This window comes from Erythrolamprus reginae, chromosome 2, assembly GCF_031021105.1.
Source record: "Erythrolamprus reginae isolate rEryReg1 chromosome 2, rEryReg1.hap1, whole genome shotgun sequence".
Taxonomy (NCBI): domain Eukaryota; kingdom Metazoa; phylum Chordata; class Lepidosauria; order Squamata; family Dipsadidae; genus Erythrolamprus; species Erythrolamprus reginae.
Window position 1 is genome coordinate 181,085,907 of NC_091951.1, and position 21,523 is coordinate 181,107,429.

The 21,523-nt window shown below is 40.5% G+C and overlaps 1 protein-coding gene across 3 annotated transcripts; it reads left to right on the forward strand.

Moving 5' to 3' along the window:
* The first annotated feature begins 478 nt into the window (after positions 1-478).
* DDX23 (DEAD-box helicase 23) lies at positions 479-19,643 on the forward strand. Of its 3 annotated transcripts, none has more exons than XM_070740600.1 (17): positions 479-747; positions 2,869-3,077; positions 3,529-3,639; positions 4,668-4,764; positions 5,429-5,494; positions 6,039-6,177; positions 6,294-6,427; positions 7,115-7,227; positions 8,907-9,050; positions 10,328-10,553; positions 10,855-11,000; positions 12,835-13,012; positions 13,288-13,530; positions 13,938-14,089; positions 16,144-16,252; positions 16,685-16,859; positions 18,715-19,643. In XM_070740600.1, the coding sequence occupies exons 2-17, from the start codon at positions 2,869-2,871 to the stop codon at positions 18,936-18,938; spliced, it is 2,466 nt and encodes an 821-aa protein (XP_070596701.1). In that variant the 5' UTR covers positions 479-747; the 3' UTR covers positions 18,939-19,643. The 3 variants fall into 3 exon arrangements, with proteins under 3 accessions (XP_070596701.1, XP_070596702.1, XP_070596703.1); XM_070740601.1 differs by having other exon boundaries at positions 692-780; XM_070740602.1 differs by lacking the exon at positions 479-747 and adding an exon at positions 874-1,149.
* The last annotated feature ends 1,880 nt before the right edge of the window (positions 19,644-21,523 follow it).

The following is a 21,523-nucleotide window of genomic DNA, read 5'->3' on the forward strand; positions in this document are numbered from 1 at the left end:
AGGAGAGATTTAACCTGGAAATAAGGAGGAACTGTCTGACAGTGAGAGTAGATCAACCAGTGGAAAAGTTTGCCTGCGGAGGTTGGGAGAGCTCCAACACTTGAGACTTTCAAAGGGAGATTGGACATTGGTCCGAAGTAGTATAGGGACTCCCGTCTGAGCAGGGGGGTGGACTAGATGACCTACAAGCTCCCTTCCAACTCTAATAAACAAACAAACAAACAAATAAATAAAATCTGGAGATTTATTTATTCAATTTGTATGCCGCCCAACCCCCTAGAGACTCTAGGCGCATTCACTAGAAGAAGAAAAAAAACTCCTGTAACGCATTGCGGAAGCCCAGCAGTTGCCCAAATTTATATTGCCCTACATCCGGCCAGTTAATTCTCATCAGCCTCATCTGTCACCTATGCGGAAAAGCCACCTCCTGAATGAAGGAGAAAAAAACCCCCATGCGAGTAAAAGCTCAGGCGTCTGCGCAGAACAACGTATCACCCTACGGACACGCTTCTTCCTCAGTTATCATGCCTTCTGGGAATTGTAGTTCTCCAAACCTCAAAAACTTGCGGTGCATGCTGGGGAGCGATTAACCTTTCTCGTGATGCCTCTTAGGAGTTGTAGTTTCAACCCCAGTGCCTGAAGGTAGCTCAATAGGCGAGATGAACTCGCTTTCCCATCATGCTGCCTGGCAAGCGGCTAAGGGGACCGGAATGAGGTTGGCTAAAATGGCGGGGCTCTAGAAACGCTGTGAGTATTTACCGACGTCGAGAAACGTTACAGGTGAATTACGTTTCTTTCCCCCCTCCCCAGGAACCGTTTGCTGTTGGAGCAAGCCAGAGGAGGGTTTTTAAGTTCGGGGAAAGAAAAAAAAATGGTGGTGTGGGAGACGATAAGTCAGTTATCGACGGCCTCTAGCAGTCCTAGGAAGTCAGTGCCGATTAGTCTCCCTCTTTTTGTTTTCAGTGTTTCTACAAGAGAGGGAAGCGCAAAATATATGTTGCATTTTTAACGGTTCCTTTCACGTTTTCATCTTAATAAGCTGCTTATTGAATTATATCCAATGTTTCTATATGCGCAGAGTACACGGGACCAAAATAGGCTCGACTTATAAAACGGACGAATCTCATCCACTCATGCAAAACTAAACAGGTTAATGCTAACCGAATTTAGCCTATTGGATGAGATGTATTTTGTAGCATTTACCTCACTCTATAAATACTTTATATTTATCTACTGGCAGCCTCTTCTTGCCTCTGGAATTGTGAGGACAGATTAGCAGGAACAGAAAAAAAGTTTCTCCTCAGATTAAAATTGATTTCCCCTCCAATATTTTCTGTTTCTTGTTTTTTTAGAGTGAGATAGTAGAAAAATCCTAAAATGATGCTGAGATTTAAGATTTCTGATTTCTACCCAATTTATGAGAGAAAAATGAAAGTGATCTAATTGGTTTTTCCAGGAAAATATGTTTCTGTTTACCACAGACCAATAAATAACTGCAGTTACTGTTTTTTTTAATTGTTTTGTACACTGCCTATTTTTTTCTTGCACATAATTCCTTTGAGAACTTTTTATTTTTCAATTTTGCTCTTTTTACATGAATTTCCCACCTCCCCACCCCCCAAAAAATTCACGGGGGCATTCATGATGTGTTATCACATTCTTTAAGGAAACTTTAGTGAAATTTTCCTGGAATATGTATGTATATAGATTGAGAACTAGTTTTTTATGCTTTGCACTGTGGATACAGAATGTGCCTATTATTGGAATTAACTGACTGAAAATCCCGGTTTCTCACTACATGAAATACTGAAATGTACTCAAGAACCTAAATGTGTAGACTATGTGCTCATAGCATTCCCCACATTCATGAAGAAAAATACAATACTGTATTTGTAAAAGAAAGTACCATTATCAGTCTATAATGGATTTGAAATGTAGAGGATAATTAATTTAAAATAATGTCATAGTGATTTATTTATTTTTAGTAGAAAAATATTTCAGTTTTTTCAAGCACAAGTCAGTTGGACTAATTGAAATACGTGATAAGTCCATTGACATCTTAAAAAGTAGATAGTCAAATTGAAAAGAACATTTGCAAAATATCCATACCATGGGTGCAAACAGATGTTGCTGAAATTTAACTTCTAAGCCAGTTTGTCCTATTGTGAGAGATAGTGAGCAACATCTTGGGTTTCACATGTTGTGCATCTTTGTCCTAACTTCTGTCCCTGGAATCTCAAAGTACAACTGGGAAAGACAGTTATTTGAAATATTGTAAAGTTGTTTTCAGTTAGAAGGGTGTGCTTGTTATTAACTACAGGTAATCCTCAATTTACAACCACAATTCAACCCAACATTTCTAAGTGAGTGAGTTTTTAAGTGAGTTTTGCCCCATTTTACAATCTTTCTTGTCACAATTGTTAAATAAACCACTGCAGTTGTTAAGTTAATAACATTATTGTTAAGTAAATCTGGCTTCCCCATTGACTTTGGTTGTCAGAAGGCCGTAAAAAGTAATTGCATGACCTGGAACACTGCAACTGTTATAAATATGAGTCAGTTGTCAAGTGTCTGAATTTTGATCATGTGACCATGAGGGTGCTGAAACGATCATTAGGAAAATAGTCATTTTTTCAGTGCCGTTGTAACTTCAGTGGTCACTAAATGAACTGTTGTAAGATAAGGTCTAACTGTAGCTTTCTATTTTCCCTGTCATGCCTACATCTTATAAAGAAGATACCATGGATTCTTCTTTAGGACTACAGGCATGAAGATGTGATATAATTACATACAAGAATGAACTATTGTATTCCCTCTTCTCACTGTTTTCCTTTTCTTCCACATGTTAATATAATCCTCCTAATTTAGATGGCTGGGGAAACCATTGAAAAGAGAGAGAGAGATTCTTCCCCTGTCAAGGAAGAACGGAGACGCTCACGGTCAGCAGAACGAGAACGGGATCGGGAGCGTGATAGAAAACCCTCCCCTGTTGCTAAAGACAGAAAACGACACCGCTCTCGTGACAGGAGGAGAGGTAGTCGATCAAGATCCCGATCTAGGTCCAAATCAACTGAGAGGTAATATGCATCATCATATTGAGAAGTAGCTTTTTTTAGGGATCATTGGGATAATTTGACTTGATCCATTTTGAATGTTAACACAAAAGGAAATGAAGTAGTTGGGATTAGTACTTTGATTACCAAATAAAAGTTTGATTTTTATGTTCATTGTTAAATTAAGTTCTATGACATTGACATAGAAATTGGCACCTTGTGTGTACATGTATGACTATAGATTTGTTGACAGTTTCTGTGCTCTGCTTTGCTCTGTCTCCTCCTGTGTTAATTCAACAACTCTATTTCAGCAGAAGCTAGTTTGGTGGGTATGAAAAGATCATAGAAAAGGTTGCTTTCTGAATTTGATCTCTTTGAATGGTAAACAAACTCTTCAGAATTTAAGCAGATGACGGTAATCTTCTGGAGCTACATGTGTTAAGAAGCACTCTTCTTGCAAATCATATTTTTGTAGAGAACGGCGATATAAAGAGAGGGAAAGAGACAAAGAACGAGATCGCAATAAAAAAGATAGAGATCGCGATAAAGATGGGCATCGAAGAGACAAAGACCGAAAACGATCCAGGTAAACATTATTTTAAGAGAAAGAAGGAAGCTGCTTCAAAGATATTACAGTAATTCTAGAGGGATCCTTAGTGCAATGCCTAGAGATAATTTATCCTGGCTTACAAGAATTAAGAAATAAAACACATTTTATTCAAGATTTAAGAGACAACACTTGCTGAAATTGTATTCCAACTCTGAAATTTCTAGTTGTAGAAAATTTATTGTTTACATTGTCTTTCTGGCTCCTCATTATTTAGAAATCGGCTGTTGGTTCAGTTTGCATAGGGCACTGAAATGCATATTGCTTGTCTTGGCCCAAGGTTTGCATTTAAAGTGAAGTCATAAATTGAAAAATACACTTAGGAAATCTGTGGAGTGTATTTTAATAGTGTGGTCCTCTAATTTTGTTTGCCATGTGCCTCATTTTACTCACATGGTGTCAAATTCTTTCTGATTTTGTGATGATACAGGGATGATTTTCAAGTCTCTGAACCCTCCAAGAAAGATTATAAACCCTGCAGTAAACCTTTCAACTGAAGCTTTGGAAAAGTGCCTAACATATTTTTTCATTCTGGGTATTTTCTGGTAGATGAGTATTTGGAATATTGGAAATTAAACATTAAATGGGAATGATTCTGATTGTTCTATTATAACATGTTTTTCAAGATATACGGAATGCCTTCAAAACTCAATTTCTGAACCTGCAGCAATTATTAGTGGCCAATATTGAGAGAAAGTATTGGGCTTCTTATGTTTATTGTTCTTAATATATCTCTGAAAATTTCTCACTGTAGTTGGAATTGCCTATTTGATTTTTGAATTGTAGCAGTTTTAGATTAGTCAAGAATCCTAGCTTTGGTGGGGATCAGGAGATTGTTTCAGGCCTGTGCTCTGTGATATCAGAAACAGAATGCCATTCTTTCCAAGGGGTGAGAGGCCTGAAACTCACCTATTTTTTGTTTTATCTGTGCTAGGGAAAATGTATGGATTCTGACTGCAGCGGATCACGGTTGCTTCCCTTTTGATTTTTTCCTTTCTCTACTTCAGGAGCACCTCTCCAGGTCGGAACAAAGATTCCAAATCAAGGAAAGATCGAGATTCTCGCAAAGATGAAGATGATGATTCATCATCCAAGAAGGAAAAGGTACTGCATGCAACTTCTTGGTCATTCAGAATAATGCTCAAGTATGCACTCTGATATTAAAGAACAACTCTTTTTGATAATCTGCTTAAAAGGAATATATACGTAATCCACAACTTACGATCACAGTTCATACAAAGATTCATGTTGTTGAGTGAAGCAGTTGTTAAATGTTCAAAATATCCCATTTTACTGGGAAAAGTTACTTTTTCCAGTTACTTTGAATCAGAGATGGGTTTCTCCTGGTTCAGAATGATTCTGGCACTGTACATGTGGTCACCATCTTGTTTTTGAGTTTTTTCCCCGTTTTTATTTATTTAGGGATCCCCCCCCCCCCGAGGGGGTTTCTTCTGCACATGCGCAGAAGCCGATTTTCTGGCACCGTGCATGTGGTCGCTGTCTTGTTTTCAGCTTGTTTTTTGAATTATTTTGGATTTCTTACCACTGTGCATGTGCGTGCATTCAAAACACACAGGGCAGCCATGCGGCACAGGAAGAAGCGAACCGGCAGTGAGATAAGTTAGAACCCACCCCTGGTTTGAATGGTGGGTTCTCAATTTTATGAGCAGTTCTTAACCTGTCCAGATCTACTGAGCTTTTTATAATAGCAGCATCTTGTTTTAGTGATCTTGCTTGCTACCTTAATGAGTGCCTGATTTGTTCACAGGCACAGCCACTTTCTCTGGAGGAGCTGCTGGCCAAGAAGAAGGCTGAAGAAGAGGCTGAAGCCAAGGTTAGCCCAAGGAGCATCTCTCCATTTTCTCAGCTTCCAGATATCAATTAACTTTTGTAAGGCCTGTTGGAAGACATATTGGATTCCAGCACAGCCTATTGCAGACTGTTGTTGTTGTTGTTATTGTTGTTGTTATTATTATTATTATTATTATTATTATTATTATTATTATTATTATTATTATTAATTAGATTTATATCCACCTCTCGCTGAAGACTTGGAGCGGCTCACAACAACAAAACACAGTACAAATCCAATGATTAAAAAACCATTTAAAACCCTTAATATAAAAACAGTCATACATCCCAGACAAACCATACATAAAGCAGAAACAGCCCGGGGGAATCAGCTAGCCTGATGTGATATTTATATAAGGGAAAATTGGGGGCATGGGGGATATGGGTTATAGTCCTGCATTCCTAAAGAGCACCAGGTTAGAGAAAAACAGATTGTAGCAGTCCAGATATGTCTCAATCTTATTTGTTTTTCTTACAACTTCAACAAAAGGATGTTTCTTTATTCACCTGCTTGTGATTCGTTGCAGCCCAAGTTCCTTTCCAAGGCAGAGCGAGAGGCTGAGGCCTTAAAGCGTCGGCAGCAGGAAGTGGAAGAACGACAGCGATTCCTGGAAGACGAGAGAAAAAAGAGAAAGCAATTCCAAGAAATGGGAAGAAAAATGCTAGGTATATTTTTGCCCCTTTGGGTGTTCTATAATCTATCAACACATTATATGCTCGGAGTTGGTTTCTCTGATACCGTACTGATTCTGTGAGAATCTTATTATTTGCCCTACTTGCAGAAGACCCTCAGGAGAGAGAGCGGCGTGAGCGCAGGGAACGCATGGAACGAGAGACCAATGGCAATGAAGATGAGGAAGGACGGCAAAAAATCCGTGAGGAGAAAGACAAGACCAAGGAGCTGCATGCCATCAAAGTAATGCCTGCTGACTTGGGCAATTGCAGCCATTGTTCAAAATGGAATAGGGTTCAGTAGAACATCTTTAAATTCAAGTTGGTTCTGAGCTGATTTTTCAACTGTTTTTATCACTCTTGGCTTCTAAAGCCCATTCGTCTTATATGTGCTGTATATGAGTCCACGATTAAAGCAGCTGAGAAATGACTTCTAGATGAGTAAAGCCTATTGATGAACGGATTGAATTGGGAATCAGGAATTCTCAATTTCGCACACCTACCACTCGAGGTCCCAAAGATGCTTTTCAAAGATGACTGAACTTTCTTTGTTTTTTTCCCCTTAATGTTTGGTTTCTCATCCAAGAAGCTTCTTCAGTTCTGACTAAAGGGTGAGGAATACAAGGATTGCATATAAATCTTTCCATTTCCCACTTTTCAGACAGAACTGAAGAAGCTCCTTGGAGAAACAATACATCTTGAAGGAATAAACAAAGACATTTTTGGGACAGCTGTGAACTGGGTGACTGAGAGTCTCCATAAAAATTCTACATAGTCTTATTCAGGTTTATTATGCTCTCACTTCAATCATCATCTATTGGCGGTATGCGAAACAGAAACGAACACATTGTTTGATCCTGTTAGCTATATTGTTCATAGAGAAAATAGAATAGGATCAAAATGGAATCTTAAAATGTTTCATCCCTGCCAGGAGCGATACTTGGGTGGGATCAAGAAGAGGAGGCGCACTCGACATTTGAACGACCGCAAATTTGTCTTTGAGTGGGATGCTTCAGAAGATACTTCTATTGACTACAATCCTTTGTGAGTATTTCTTTAAGGAGAGCCTCAGTATGGCATACCGCTTCATAATACGGATTGTCCTCAGCTCAACACTGAGTGGAGAAGTGTTTGTGCCTGCTTGCTTTCTTCTAGAATAATGCAATGAAGGGAACATGGAAAAGCATTTTAGTGTGATGCAAAAAAACAAGGACAGCCTTACCTCTGTGAAGAAGGGATGGATAAGGATTTAAGGAGTTAGATTTATTAGGTGGTTTGCAAATATTTAGATTTTCCAATTGATATAAATTGAGAAAGTTAAGTAGTCGGTGGAAAATTGCATTATTGCAGTGGTGCAGTGGTTAGAGTGTAGTATTGGATTTTATTGTATATTTTCATGATTGTTGTTAACCGCCCCGAGTTTTCGGAGAGGGGCGGCATATAAATCCAATAAAACTAAACTAAAAACTAAACTAAACTGCAGGCTACTTCTGCTGGCTGCCTGCAATTTGGCAGATTGAATCTCATGAGGCTCAAGATTGACTCAGTGTTCCATCCTTCTGAGGTCAATAAAACAATTGTTGGAGGCAATATGCCGACTCTAAACTGCTTAGAGAGGACTGTGAAGCAATATATAAGTGCTATTGCTATTATTTTTCTACTTGAGTCGGTAGGCTCAAGTAGAAAACCAATCATTTGATTGTTAATGTTACCAAGCTCAGATGTACATGCCCCTCCCAGGTACCCCAAAAAAGCCAGGAGGAGCATAGGTGACAATACAATAGAACCAGCTATGTTGTCAGATTTGATAAGCTCAAAAGAATTGGAGGTTGAGATTATGATTATTATGATGATGATGATTATTATTATTATTATTATTATTATTATTGTTATTTATTGGATTTGTATACCGCCCCTCTCCGCAGACTCGGGGCGGCTAACAACAGTGATAAAAAACAGCATGTAACAATCCAATACTAAACAACTAAAAAAAACCTTATAAAACCAAACATACATACAAACATACCATGCGTAAATTGTAAGGCCTAGAGGGAAAGAATATCTCAGTTCCCCCATGCCTGACGGCAGAGGTGGGTTTTAAGAAGCTTACAAAAGGCAAGGAGGGTGAGGGAAATTCTAATCTCTGGGGGGAGTTGGTTCCAAAGGGCTGGGGCCGCCACAGAGAAGGCTCTTCCCCTGGGTCCCGCCAAACGACATTGTTTAGTTGACGGGACCCGGAGAAGGCCCACTCTGTGGGACCTAACTGGTCGCTGGGATTCGTGCAGCAGAAGGCGGTCCCTGAGATAATCTGGTCCGGTGCCATGAAGGGCTTTATAGGTCATAACCAACACTTTGAATTGTGACAGGAAACTGATCGGCAACCAACAATGCAAGATGTTGCCCCACTCAACTCACTTGGCTCTTCCCAATTGGCACTTGTAATATGCATGAGGCCTGGATAAATATTTAGTATGTATAAATTTGTAGAGATTCAAGCATTAAATTGGCATTTGTACAATATGTGCATAGAAGGCACTGGCCACCAAAAAGCATTTTTCATAATTGAAGCTTCCTATATGTTTTATGTAGCTCAGGGATGGAATTTTGTTCCACAGTTTAACTAAAACTTCAGATTAGAAGTTCCCAACTTTCGGAAAACTTATAAAAGAATAAGAGCTTACATGTTAAAACGCATCATGGCTTGTTGATATGTTCTTCCACAGATACAAGGAGCGACACCAGGTTCAGTTGCTGGGGCGTGGTTTCATTGCTGGCATTGACTTGAAACAGCAAAAGCGGGAACAATCACGTTTTTATGGAGACCTAATGGAGAAGCGGCGAACACTGGAAGAGAAGGAGCAAGAAGAGTAGGTTTTGTACAGGCTTGGTAAAAGATGCCTTGGGAATTGTGCAGGCTTGGTAAAAGATGGCGTGGGAATTGAAAGTACAGTAGTCCCTCACCTATTGCTGGTGTTACGTTCCATACCTGGCCGCGATAGGTGAAATCCGCGATGAGGAATTTATCGACTGATAGTACTTATTTAAGTATTTATATTGTAATTGTTTGGTAAGTTTTCATTGTTTTAAGTGTTTATAAACCCTTCCCACACAGTATTTATTTTAGATACAGTATTTAAATACAGTATTTACAATTTTAGATATATATATATATTTTAAACCTGCCGATCGAGTTCGGCGGGCTGTTTAAATCTGCCGATCGACTCCCTCAGAAACCCGCGATGAAGTGAAGCCGCAGTAGGTGAAGCGCGGTATAGCGAGGGACTACTGTATAAAAACAAGAATCCTCACTTTATGAGTGATATAGGCTTATGCTACAGCACTTCATGTTGCTGGTGTTCAAATGGAGATGGTAAATGCACTATAGTCCAACATTTTCCCAATTATGGTAACAATAAGTGGTGGTGAAGTTACTTAGTATTAAAAATAGTAGAATTTGGGCTAAGGGAAAGAATTGGGAAGATGAAGCAGCTTTTCTTTTTCTGCCATGGTTTTGCAAAAAAATAAAACCAACCACCTCCACATCCCCATCCATATAAGAAGCTTAGAGAAACTTGCTAATGGGAATTTTATGAATTTTGTCATAAACTGCTGGAATTGGTTGGTTGCTGGAATTGGATATATCTAGTTTAATGAAAAGACGAACTAGAGGAGACGTGATAACAATGTTCCAATATCCCAGGGGTTGCCACAAAGAAAAGGGAGTCAAGCTATTTTCCAAAGCATCTGAAGGCAGGACAAGAAGCAATGGGCGGAAAATAATCAAGAAGAGAAGCAACTTAGGAATGAGGAGAAATTTCCTGACAGAACAATTGATCAGTGGAACAACTTCAGAAGTTGTGAATGCTCCAACACTGGAAGTTTTTAAGAAGAGATTAGGCAACCATGTATCTGAAGTGGTATAGGGCTTCCTGCTTGAGCTTGGGGTTAGACTAGAAGAACTCCAATGTCTCTTCCAACTCTGTGATTCTATTGTATTCTATACCGTATGCTATATCAGCAAGAATATCCTATAGTTCTGGGAATAACCCTAACTAAAGAAAATTTTCTCCATAAGTATTTTTGTTGCATAAATGTTTCCTTCTGATTTTGCCTGATTTCTTGATTCAACTTCCTCGCTTGCTAGGGCACGTTTACGCAAGCTACGTAAAAAAGAGGCTAAGCAGCGATGGGATGACCGGCACTGGTCTCAAAAGAAACTTGATGAAATGACGGACAGGGACTGGCGTATCTTCCGTGAAGATTACAGCATTACCACCAAGGGAGGCAAGATTCCAAATCCCATTCGTTCCTGGAAAGACTCCTCACTGCCTCCTCACATCTTGGAGGTTATTGACAAATGTGGCTATAAGGTGAGAGACTGTTCAGTTTGTGAGGCTGGCGGGGTTCTTTGCTTTATTATAATGATGTTAACTTTTAAAACTAGAATCTATGTAGGGTTTTTTTTACTGTCAGTTTATTAAAATAATTTAGCCTTACTGCCACAGATGGACATTGAATCCAAGGCACTTAATTCAGAACCAGGATGGTAGTAGTGATGGTTGCCACAATTGAACATTGCATTCCTGGATTCTGTTGATGGTGCCTTGAACTTGAATGATTTCTTCTAAAAAGATCAAATGTGTCTTGACAACTCTTTCTTGTTTTGCTCAGGAACCTACTCCTATCCAGCGTCAAGCCATCCCTATTGGTTTGCAGAATCGCGATATCATTGGTGTGGCAGAAACTGGTAGTGGTAAAACAGCTGCCTTCCTTATTCCACTTCTGGTATGGATCACCACTCTGCCTAAGATTGATAGGTGAGAGAGTTAAGACATCTTTCCAATGGAGGAGAAAAATCACTTGAGGAGGTTGGAAATTGGGCAAACAGTAAATAAGGGCTTGATAGTTATCCTGTATATCAAGTACTGACATTAAACAATGTTCTATTGGCCATTCTAGGAAAATTCCATCATTTCCTTGAATTTTTAGCTGTGTGTTGTGGCAAAATAGAGAATTGCAGTAAGGGATTCAGTGGTGTCAAAAGGTTTTATGTAGGAATGAAGCTTTCTCCACAATCTAGTCACACTTTCCAGATTATAGTGTAGGAACAGGACTACAGTTACAATTTGATATAGAAGTTAAGATTGGGTCAGTCAAAAGATTAATCCAATCCAGCATTAAGGTTACCAATAGCATGATGCTTTGGGGAAGCTCACAAACAAGGCATGTTGCATATATAGACAGATTGCGGGTCATAAATAATGTCCTACCTTCCCCTCTTCCCCCTTCACTGCAGTGATCTTATTAGAATTCCTGTTTTAAAAGGTTCACTAACTGGACATCATCTGGATATATAGACGTCCATACATTTGTAAGAAGCCCTGATTGGACATTGGAATAATCTGTAAATACTGCATGACTGCATTCAACAATTGTCGCTAGAAACAGTAGGTTAGAAATTATCCAGTCCAATGGGAGTCCATTAAATTTGATATTTTATTTTATTTTATTTATTTATTAGATTTGTATGCCGCCCTTCTCCGAAGACTCGGAGCGGCTCAACACAAAACAGTACAAATCCAACGATTAAAACAATTTAAAACCCTTAATATAAAAAGCAATCATACATCTCATATAAACCATACATAAAACGGAAAACGGTCCAGGGGAATCAATTTCCCCATGCCTGACGATAGAGGTGGGTTTTAAGGAGTTTGCGAAAGGCAAGGAGGGTGGGAGCAATCCTAATCTCCGGGGGGAGTTGATTCCAGAGGGTCGGGGCTGCCACAGAGAAGGCTCTTCCCCTGGATCCCGCCAGACGACATTGTTTCGTCGACGGGACCCTGAGAAGGCCAACTCTGTGGGACCTAACCGGTCGCTGGCATTCGTGCGGCAGAAGGCGGTCTCGGAGATATTCTGGTCCAATGCCATGAAGGTTTTTATAGGTCATAACCAACACTTTGAATTGTGACCAGAAACTGATCGGCAACCAATGCAGACTGCAGAGTGTTGATGTAACATGGGCATACCTAGGGAAGCCCATGATTGCTCTCGCAGCTGCATTCTGCATGATCTGAAGTTTCCGAACACTTTTCAAAGGTAGTCCCATGTAGAGAGCGTTACAGTAGTCGAGCTTCGAGGTGATGAGGGCATGAGTGACTGTGAGCAGTGACTCCCGGTCCAGGTAGGGCCGCAACTGGTGCACCAGGGGAACCTGGGCAAACGCCCCCCTTGCCACAGCTGAAAGATGGTTCTCTAATGTAAGCTGTGGGTCAAGGAGGACGCCCAAGTTGCGCACCTTCACTGAAGGGGTCAATAATTTTCCCCCCCCCCGGGTGATGGACGGACAGATGGAATTGTCCTTGGGAGGCAAAACCCGCAGCCACTCCGTCTTATCAGGGTTGAGTTTGAGTCTGTTGACACCCATTCAGATCCCAACAGCCTCCAGACACTGGCACATCACATCATCATAATCCAGTACTCAAGGAAATCCTTCTGTTAAAGTAGGAGTGAAAATGACAAGAAATGTGTTTTTAATATATTTCAAGATGATTCAGATGGATCTAGATTGCAAAGACATTATGTTAAAAAAAATGTTTTAAGTTTTCAGTTGGACATTGCCATTCAGCTTGCCCTTTTTCTCCATTGCAGGATCGAGGAATCAGATCAAGGTCCCTATGCTATCATCTTAGCTCCCACTCGTGAGTTGGCTCAGCAGATTGAGGAAGAAACCATTAAGTTTGGAAAGCCCCTGGGCATCCGCACCGTGGCTGTTATTGGTGGCATCTCACGCGAGGACCAAGGCTTCCGCCTCCGCATGGGTTGTGAGGTGCGATTGCAATAATAAAATTCATCACATTTCCTGGTCACAAGTGCTTGCCTTGCCGATTGGCAAATGGCATCCTATAAAATATAAATGGCAACTGTGCATAATTTGATACAGTATAGTATTCCCTTCACTCCACAGCCTGGCTCAATGTCCTGACTAAACCGAACTCTGAGAAGTATTTTGCTTCCAGAGCTTGCTGGAGAAGGGAAGGGAAGGATTGGTTTTAGCTTCAGTGTTAGGGTAGACACAAGTACCTTTTTCCTTCTGAATTCCAGATTGTGATTGCCACACCTGGCCGATTGATTGATGTGTTGGAGAATCGCTATCTGGTGCTGAGCCGTTGCACCTATGCGGTATTGGATGAGGCCGATCGTATGATTGACATGGGTTTTGAACCTGATGTGCAAAAGATTCTGGAGCACATGCCTGTTACTAACCAGAAACCAGATACCGATGAGGCTGAGGACCCAGAGAAGATGCTGGCCAACTTTGAATCGGGCAAGCATAAATACCGACAGGTTGGTGGCATTTAATGCCTTGTTATCAAGTCTGGGGTTTTTAAAAAGCAATTTAAGCTGAGTTCTATCTTTTGACCCAGAATTCCACTTCACAGGGTCAGCTTTCAAATATAAATGAGAGTTACTCATGTTCAAAAGGAGTTTTCTTTTGGCTGGGATTTGAATGGTAATGGTAATTCTATGGGGGGGGGGAATTGTAATTGCATTTTATGATGTTTAGGAAGCTTTGTTCACTTGAGAATTCAAATGTCTTATTACAAAGGAAAATGGTTTTCTCAATAGGCAAAAAAGAGCTCAAAAGTGGGTTTCTTTAGAAAAGGTTTTTGTTCTGTGGAATAAGTGGAAGAGAAATACTATCAATATTTGTGCGTATTATTTCTTTCTCTCTGTGTCTGCTTCCATGACAGACTGTGATGTTCACAGCAACCATGCCCCCTGCCGTGGAACGTCTGGCACGCAGTTACTTGCGCCGGCCAGCTGTGGTTTATATTGGCTCAGCTGGCAAGCCCCATGAGCGTGTGGAGCAAAAGGTCTTCCTCATGTCTGAATCAGAGAAGAGGTAAATATTAGTATGGGAGCTGAAGGGTTGGAACTTGAGCTTTGTTTAAAGTCATACATTTTCCAGAAATTTTGAAGGTTAAAAACAACCAATTTTTTTTTTCCTAAGGGAAAAATTGAAATACATTTTCTGTTTTAAGAACTTAAACTGCATTACAAGTAGTCCTTGCTTAACAACCACAATTGGGGCGAGAATCTTGGTCATTGAGCAAAAGGATTGTTAAACGAGACGTCCACCTGACTACTTTGTTTACCGCAATCCAGGCCCTCCTTAGTTTTGGTTCTTAAGCCATCTCCTGGGTTACTAAAAAGAGCTGCCTGCCAAAGGGTTTCAGCTCCACGAGGACAGTCTCAAAATGGGTGGACAGTGCAGTCAGGCGGTAGGGAAAGCAAGTAGGATGCTTGGATGCATAGCTAGAGGTATAACAAGCAGGAAGAGGGAGATTATGATCCCGCTATATAAAGTGCTGGTGAGACCACATTTGGAATACTGTGTTCAGTTCTGGAGACCTCACCTACAAAAAGATATTGACAAAATTGAACGGGTCCAAAGACGGGCTACAAGAATGGTGGAAGGTCTTAAGCATAAAACGTATCAGGAAAGACTTAATGAACTCAATCTGTATAGTCTGGAGGACAGAAGGGCAAGGGGGGACATGATCGAAACATTTAAATATGTTAAAGGGTTAAATAAGGTCCAGGAGGGAAGTGTTTTTAATGGGAAAGTGAACACAAGAACAAGGGGACACAATCTGAAGTTAGTTGGGGGAAAGATCAAAAGCAACATGAGAAAATATTATTTTACTGAAAGAGTAGTAAATCCTTGGAACAAACTTCCAGCAGACGTGGTAGATAAATCCACAGTAACTGAATTAAAAAATGCCTGGGATAAACATATATCCATCCTAAGATAAAATACAGAAAATAGTATAAGGGCAGACTAGATGGACCATGAGGTCTTTCTCTGCCGTCAGACTTCTATGTTTCTATGTTTCTATGAGGTGAAATCCTCCCAGCAAGTAGCTCTTGCGCTCTCAAAAATTCCTGCAGCCTGCCAAAGGATTTCAGGTTGTGCACAGTGGAGAAATCTGTCAGTGAGCTACAGGAATGGAGATGAAAACGTCAGGAACTGAACTGTTCCTGCAATCCCAGAAGGGTTTCCCCTTCCCCTTCTTCCTCCGTGTGCAACTTCCCTTGCTATTGAGTTTCTAAGGAAGCTGGCAGGGAAGATTATATGATCATGGAGCACTTGGCAACCAATCATAAATCCGAATAGATTAGTAAGCATTGAGATCATCATCAAATGATTTCAAGGGATGTGCATGCGCAATATTTTGCAACCGTGAGAAGTACTTTACAGGCCCGAAGGGCACTTTCTGAAGCTATCTTTGATTCAAATGTTTGTTAAGAGAGTATTACCTGTATGGACCATTTGGTTTACTCATACAATTTGTATACTTATTCAATATAAAGCTAACTAGTTTGGACACTTATTGCATTTACTAGTCAAGTATACTTTAAAATGTTTTTAAAATTTAATTGGCATCCTCTGAGGATGACCCACTGATCTGAAGTTCAACAGTAGATATGTCCATATGCACTGTACCTTCTGGAGTGAAAATCCACCAGCCCTGCCCTTAACGGGGCAGAAATGCATCTGTACCTAAATGACATGCATTGCTCTGGTATTTTAGATACAAATCTCCCCATTACAAATTAAAATGTTTTTAAGAAGTAACACATAGCAACAGGTGAGTACTTTGTCGTTAGTTGCCTTAGGGTTTTTCTTCATGTCTGTATTTGAAATAAATGATGTGGGCAGATTCCAATGCAGGATTATGTCTGTGGTGTTCCTGCATGACAAGGCATTAAATTATTCCTGAAATGGTAGCCCAGGGATGAAAAAGGCTTGTGTACTGTGATATACATGTAGAACTAGAGCAGAAAGCTGGAATGCAGTAGGACATTTCGGTTTAATATGATACCTGGCAGTCTCAACTAAAAGATCCTATTTCCTGTTTATTCCTCACCATTTTCCCCCTTTCATTTACACAGAAAGAAACTGTTGGCTATTTTGGAGCAAGGTTTTGATCCTCCCATTATCATCTTTGTCAATCAAAAGAAGGGCTGTGATGTGTTGGCCAAATCTTTGGAGAAAATGGGGGTGAGTATTCACGATCTTATTTAGAGTTACAGAATTGCAACTGTTTGTTAATATTAAGGTTTGTTCAGGTTTCCAGGGCCATCTTTTGAGGCATTCCAGAACAGAATCTCTCCTTATCTTTTGGGCAATATGTACTTCTTTCTCCTCTGTCCTGTTACAGTCGACTATTGTAGAGATAGCTTGTAATATGGATTCATCAATTGTATAAACAATTCTCTGTCCACAGGAGCTTTTCACCTAGGAACTTTGTTATACTAAAAGAGGACTGTCTCTGCTGACTGCCAGTTATTTTTATCCCTAAAGTAACTTGCAAAATTATATAGAAATTGGTGGAACTGCTGCTGTCCCCTTCCAAAATATCTATGCCTTCTCTCTTCTCTTCGGCACCACGCCACTACAACAATTTTACTTTCCTTATCTCTATCTGTACAGTACAATGCTTGCACCCTTCATGGTGGTAAAGGTCAGGAACAGCGTGAATTTGCCCTCTCCAATTTGAAAGCTGGTGCCAAGGACATTTTGGTGGCCACAGATGTAGCCGGTCGTGGTATTGACATTCAGGATGTGTCCATGGTGGTGAATTACGATATGGCTAAAAACATAGAAGGTGAGTTATCTTTTTATTTTTCCCTTTCCTTCAAGTTCTCCCATCTGTGAAATGTTCGAATTTTTTTCCCCTCTGAATGTAATTTGGGAGAACTAGTGTTTATGAGCATGTGTGAATATCAGTAAGGCAGTGGGACTGGAATATTAGAAAATATATCCCGAATCTCATAGAGATGTGGATTCTCTTAGCAGTACATTGCTAATGGTGAATCATGGGAAAATACAAAAGCCATAAAATATGTAATTTATTGTAAATCTTCTCCCAGTTGCCTTTTTACAAAGTTTTTACAAAAAAAGAACCAGTTGGTACCTTGTCTCACAGGCTAGCCCCAGGATTGCTGAAATAATGTATGGAAAGTACTCTGAGCCTTGAAATGCTCTATCCCATTGATGGCGAACCTTTTTTTCCTTGGGTGCCGAAAGTGCATGGGTGAGCGCTATCGCACATGCACGAGTGCCCATACCCATAATTCAATGTCTGGGGATGGCGAAAACAATTTCCCCCAATCCCTGGAGGCCGGAAATGGCCTGTTTCCCTACTTCTCGGGGCCCCAGTAGTCTTGTGTTTCTCCCCCCCCCCCCCCCCAGGCTCCAAAGACTTCCATGGAGCCAGGGGAGGGTAAAAACGCCCTCCCCATCTCCCCGGGAGGCTCTCTGGAAGCCAAAGAGCCCAGAGCCTTTGTGTGCGCCACAAATCAGTTGTCCAGCACACACATGCACGTTGGAGCTGAGCTAGGACAATGGCGTGTGCCAGCAGATATGGCTCCGTGTGCCACCTCTGACACCCGTGCCATAGGTTCACCATCACTGCTCTATCCTTTGCTTGTGGATTTCTTAAACATTATACTATTTTTAAGGGATAGCCATACAGTTCTCCAGAGTCTGCTAGGTCAGGGGTTTCCAAACTCTGGGGAGTGTTTGCAACCAGATGATGGAAATGGCAGGTGCATGTATATCCCCACTTGTGGGCGAGAGCGTGCACACATGCTCCATTAGCATGAGTAGTGTGCACATGTACACACCGCTCGAACAAATGGAACTGCCTTTGAAGAGTGTTCAGAGACTATAAATTGTGCAAAATGCAGCCACGTGAGTTATAGTGGGGCTATCAAGATCTGTCCACATTTCATCATCATTCCGTGAGCTGCACTAGCTGCCAGTTGGTCTCTGGGCACAATTCAAAGTGCTGGTTATGACCTACAAAGCCCTACATGGCTTAGGACCAGATTACCTTCAGGACCTTCTTCTGTCTCATGTATCCCAGCGGCCAGTTAGGTCCCACAGAGTTGATTTTCTCCAGGTCCCGTCAGCCAGACAATATCGGCTGGCGGTGCCTAGGGGAAGAGCCTTCTCTGTGGGGGCCCCAGCCCTCTGGAACGAACTCCTTCCAGAAATGCGTACCGCCCCTCCCTCCTGGTCTTTCTTAAAGCTCTGAAGTCCCACCTCTGCCGGCGGGCATGGGGGCCGTGAGTGATGAGATTGTCTCCAGCCGATATGAATGATTGAATTGGATGAATGTGTATGACTGCATATGGGTTTTTCTAACATTTTTTGTAATTTTGTACAATTCTTTTAAAAGTAATTTAGATTTCTTTATATATATATTGTTGCATTTATGGTGTTGTATGCCGCCCTGAGTTGCCTCGAGAAGGGTGGCATAGAAATGAAATCAAATAAACAAACAAACGGCTCGCATACACTTGTTGGCCACTCACACAGACCCATCCCCTCTCTCCCCCACCCCAATCTGCAAGGCCGGAAAGGTTGGGGAACTCTGCGCTAGATCTCCTTCATCAGCGGTGCAATTGTATCAGTGGTGTCCGTGCCTTGACAATTCAATTCCTTCTTTGTTGCAGATTACATCCACCGCATTGGTCGAACAGGACGAGCTGGGAAAAGTGGTGTTGCTATTTCTTTTGTCACCAAAGAGGACTCTGCTGTCTTCTATGACCTTAAGCAAGCTATCCTTGAGAGTCCAGTGTCTTCATGCTCCCCAGAACTGGCCAACCATCCAGATGCCCAACACAAACCAGGAACCATCCTCACTAAGAAGCGTCGGGAGGAGACTATCTTTGCCTGAGTGTGTAGTTGGCCCGACCTCCGCCCCCTTGTATTATAATTAGGGTCACTCTTTGACCACCCTTTGAGACCTAGGCAATGACACAGGGCAAAAGCATAGTGGCTCTTCTAGTGAAGTGGCTGTTTCATTTTTTCATTTTCTGTATGTAAATACACTTTTCCTTCTTACTAGATATATATATGTAATAACCCTGCATTGAATTAAAGACTGAACAATGAGACCGTTTCTCCAAGAGATAGCGTGCCATCTTGCAAATCTTGATCTCCACAGATAGTTTAATCATCATCTTGAAGATGGTGTCTATAGAAAACTTGTATTCCTGTTTTTTTGTGGTGGTTGAGAGCGGCTAACAATCTTGGCTTCCTGATTGATATTTCCACATATATTTCAAGGGGGGAGGATTCAGTTACCGATTTTTACATTTGCCGTCTTCTCCATAAATCAGACAAGGAGGACTTCTTGGACTTGGCCCAATAAAGAGGGGAATTCTGTTTGTGATCATCTACTCTCTTTTCCTGCTCCAATGAGGACTTCTCCCCATTTCTAATCCTAAACTCTTATGTTTCAATGCAATTGTGTTTTTGTTTTATCTACAACTGCCCCACCCTCACCCCAGTCCACATAAAAAAAGCAATGTACAGGAAGACACCTATTTTTTTTCTCCAATGACTTGAAAAAAATTACTATAAATCCATATGAAACATTGTCTTGCCTGTTTATTCTTGGTTTTTTTTACAAGTAGAAATATGTACGTTGTAAAGACCTGTGATACTGCTGCCATAACTACTGCTGCTGTTCTTTTTGAATGAAACAGTTCTACTAAAAGGAGTATCAATTAGAAATAATATGTTGGTGGGTTAATGCTGTGCTATTTTATATTATATGTGAATGAGAAACAGCTGCACTGCTTGTAGCAAAATAATACTTAAATTGAGAAGTCTGGGGAAATCAAGGAAAGTTTTGTTTCCTGAAAAGCCAATAATTTCCTCTGCAGTAGTTGCTGAGGTTTTCTTCTGAGGTAGGTTGTAAGTTGAATTTTGGGGGGTATGGAATTCCTTTCACCAATTTTCATTTAATAATTAACCAGTTTCAAAAGTCTCAGGAAAAAATGCCAACATAGAAACATAGAAGTCTGACGGCAGAAAAAGATCTCATGGTCCATCTAGTCTGCCCTTATACTATTTTCTGTATTTTATCTTAGGATGGATATATGTCTATCCCAGGCATGTTTAAATTCAGTTACTGTGGATTTATCTACCACATCTGCTGGAAGTTTGTTCCAAGGATCTACTACTCTTTCAGTAAAATAATATTTTCTCATGTTGCTTTTGATCTTTCCCCCAACTAACTTCAGATTGTGTCCCCTTGTTCTTGTGTTCACTTTCCTATTAAAAACACTTCCCTCCTGGACCTTATTTAACCCTTTAATATATTTAAATGTTTCGATCATGTCCCCCCTTTTCCTTCTGTCCTCCAGACTATACAGATTGAGTTCATTAAGTCTTTCCTGATACGTTTTATGCTTAAGACCTTAAGACCTTAACACCCAGGAGTTGGAGGGTGAAGGTTTTCAATTGTGCCATTTATATTAGTACTACTATAGAGTCCCCTTTCATGCACTTTTAAGGTGGTATTCCTGGCTGTTCATGAGCTCAATAGCACAAGCTTGAAAAACCTCTGGAAGAAGCTTCTTGCATTGAATCTCAAACTATGCAAAATTGCACACCCTGATACTAAATATCTATGCTTTCATAATCATGATTGTTCTCAATTTTCATCCCCAACATATTTATTTAGTTGGTTATGTCCCATATTTTATTATTTTTATAAATAACCCAAGTCAGCAAACATCTTCAACATACCTTCCTCCTATTTTCCCCACAATCACCACCCTGTGAGTTGAGTGGAGAGACAATGGTCACTCAATTGGTTTCTATGACTGGCAGGACTAGAATTAGAATAGGATGATGGCAAAGAGGAGATATTTGTTTAGCAAAAGCTTGTTGCAGCTGATGGGTGCTACTAAGTACTGTTGTTTAGAGTTGTACTTTAAAGGCAATTCATATACATAGACAAATTTTAACCAAATTTTCAGTCGAAATTTCTGCATAAGTATGGCTTTACAGATTAACTTGTATTACTCGATGACAACCAGGAATGCTGGGATTGCAGTCATTGAGTGATGCAGTCACCTGGGCATCTTGCTTAATGACCTATTTTGTTCATCAACTAAGATTTCAGTCACGATTGTGTTCATAAAATGAGGACTACCTGTAACCCTAACACATTTCTGTTGTGAGCCACTCCGAGTCCTCGGAGAGGGGCGGCATACAAATATAATAATAATAATAATGACAAAATAGTATTCCAGACCATAGCTTTTAAAAAAAACATTTCTTCAAAGCCAAAGACAGCCATTCTATAGATGCCCACTCCTCAAAACAATAATTTTCAAAGTGAGAATCATCAAAATGCCTTTGGTGAATGGAAAGGAGAAGCCCTAGGGAAAACTTGATGCTAGGCTAGGTTTGTTCTAATATGTCTGAAAGTCAGAATCAGTGCATAAGGAGCAAGCAGAAATGCTA

Excerpts from the sequence above, each read along its gene's own strand:
- DDX23 (XM_070740600.1), top strand. The coding sequence starts at position 2,869 with ATGGCTGGGGAAACCATTGAAAAGAGAGAGAGAGATTCTTCCCCTGTC. Across the intron at positions 14,090-16,143 it reads ATGTCTGAATCAGAGAAGAG|AAAGAAACTGTTGGCTATTT; the intron begins GTAAATATTAGT and ends TCATTTACACAG. Across the intron at positions 16,253-16,684 it reads AATCTTTGGAGAAAATGGGG|TACAATGCTTGCACCCTTCA; the intron begins GTGAGTATTCAC and ends CTATCTGTACAG.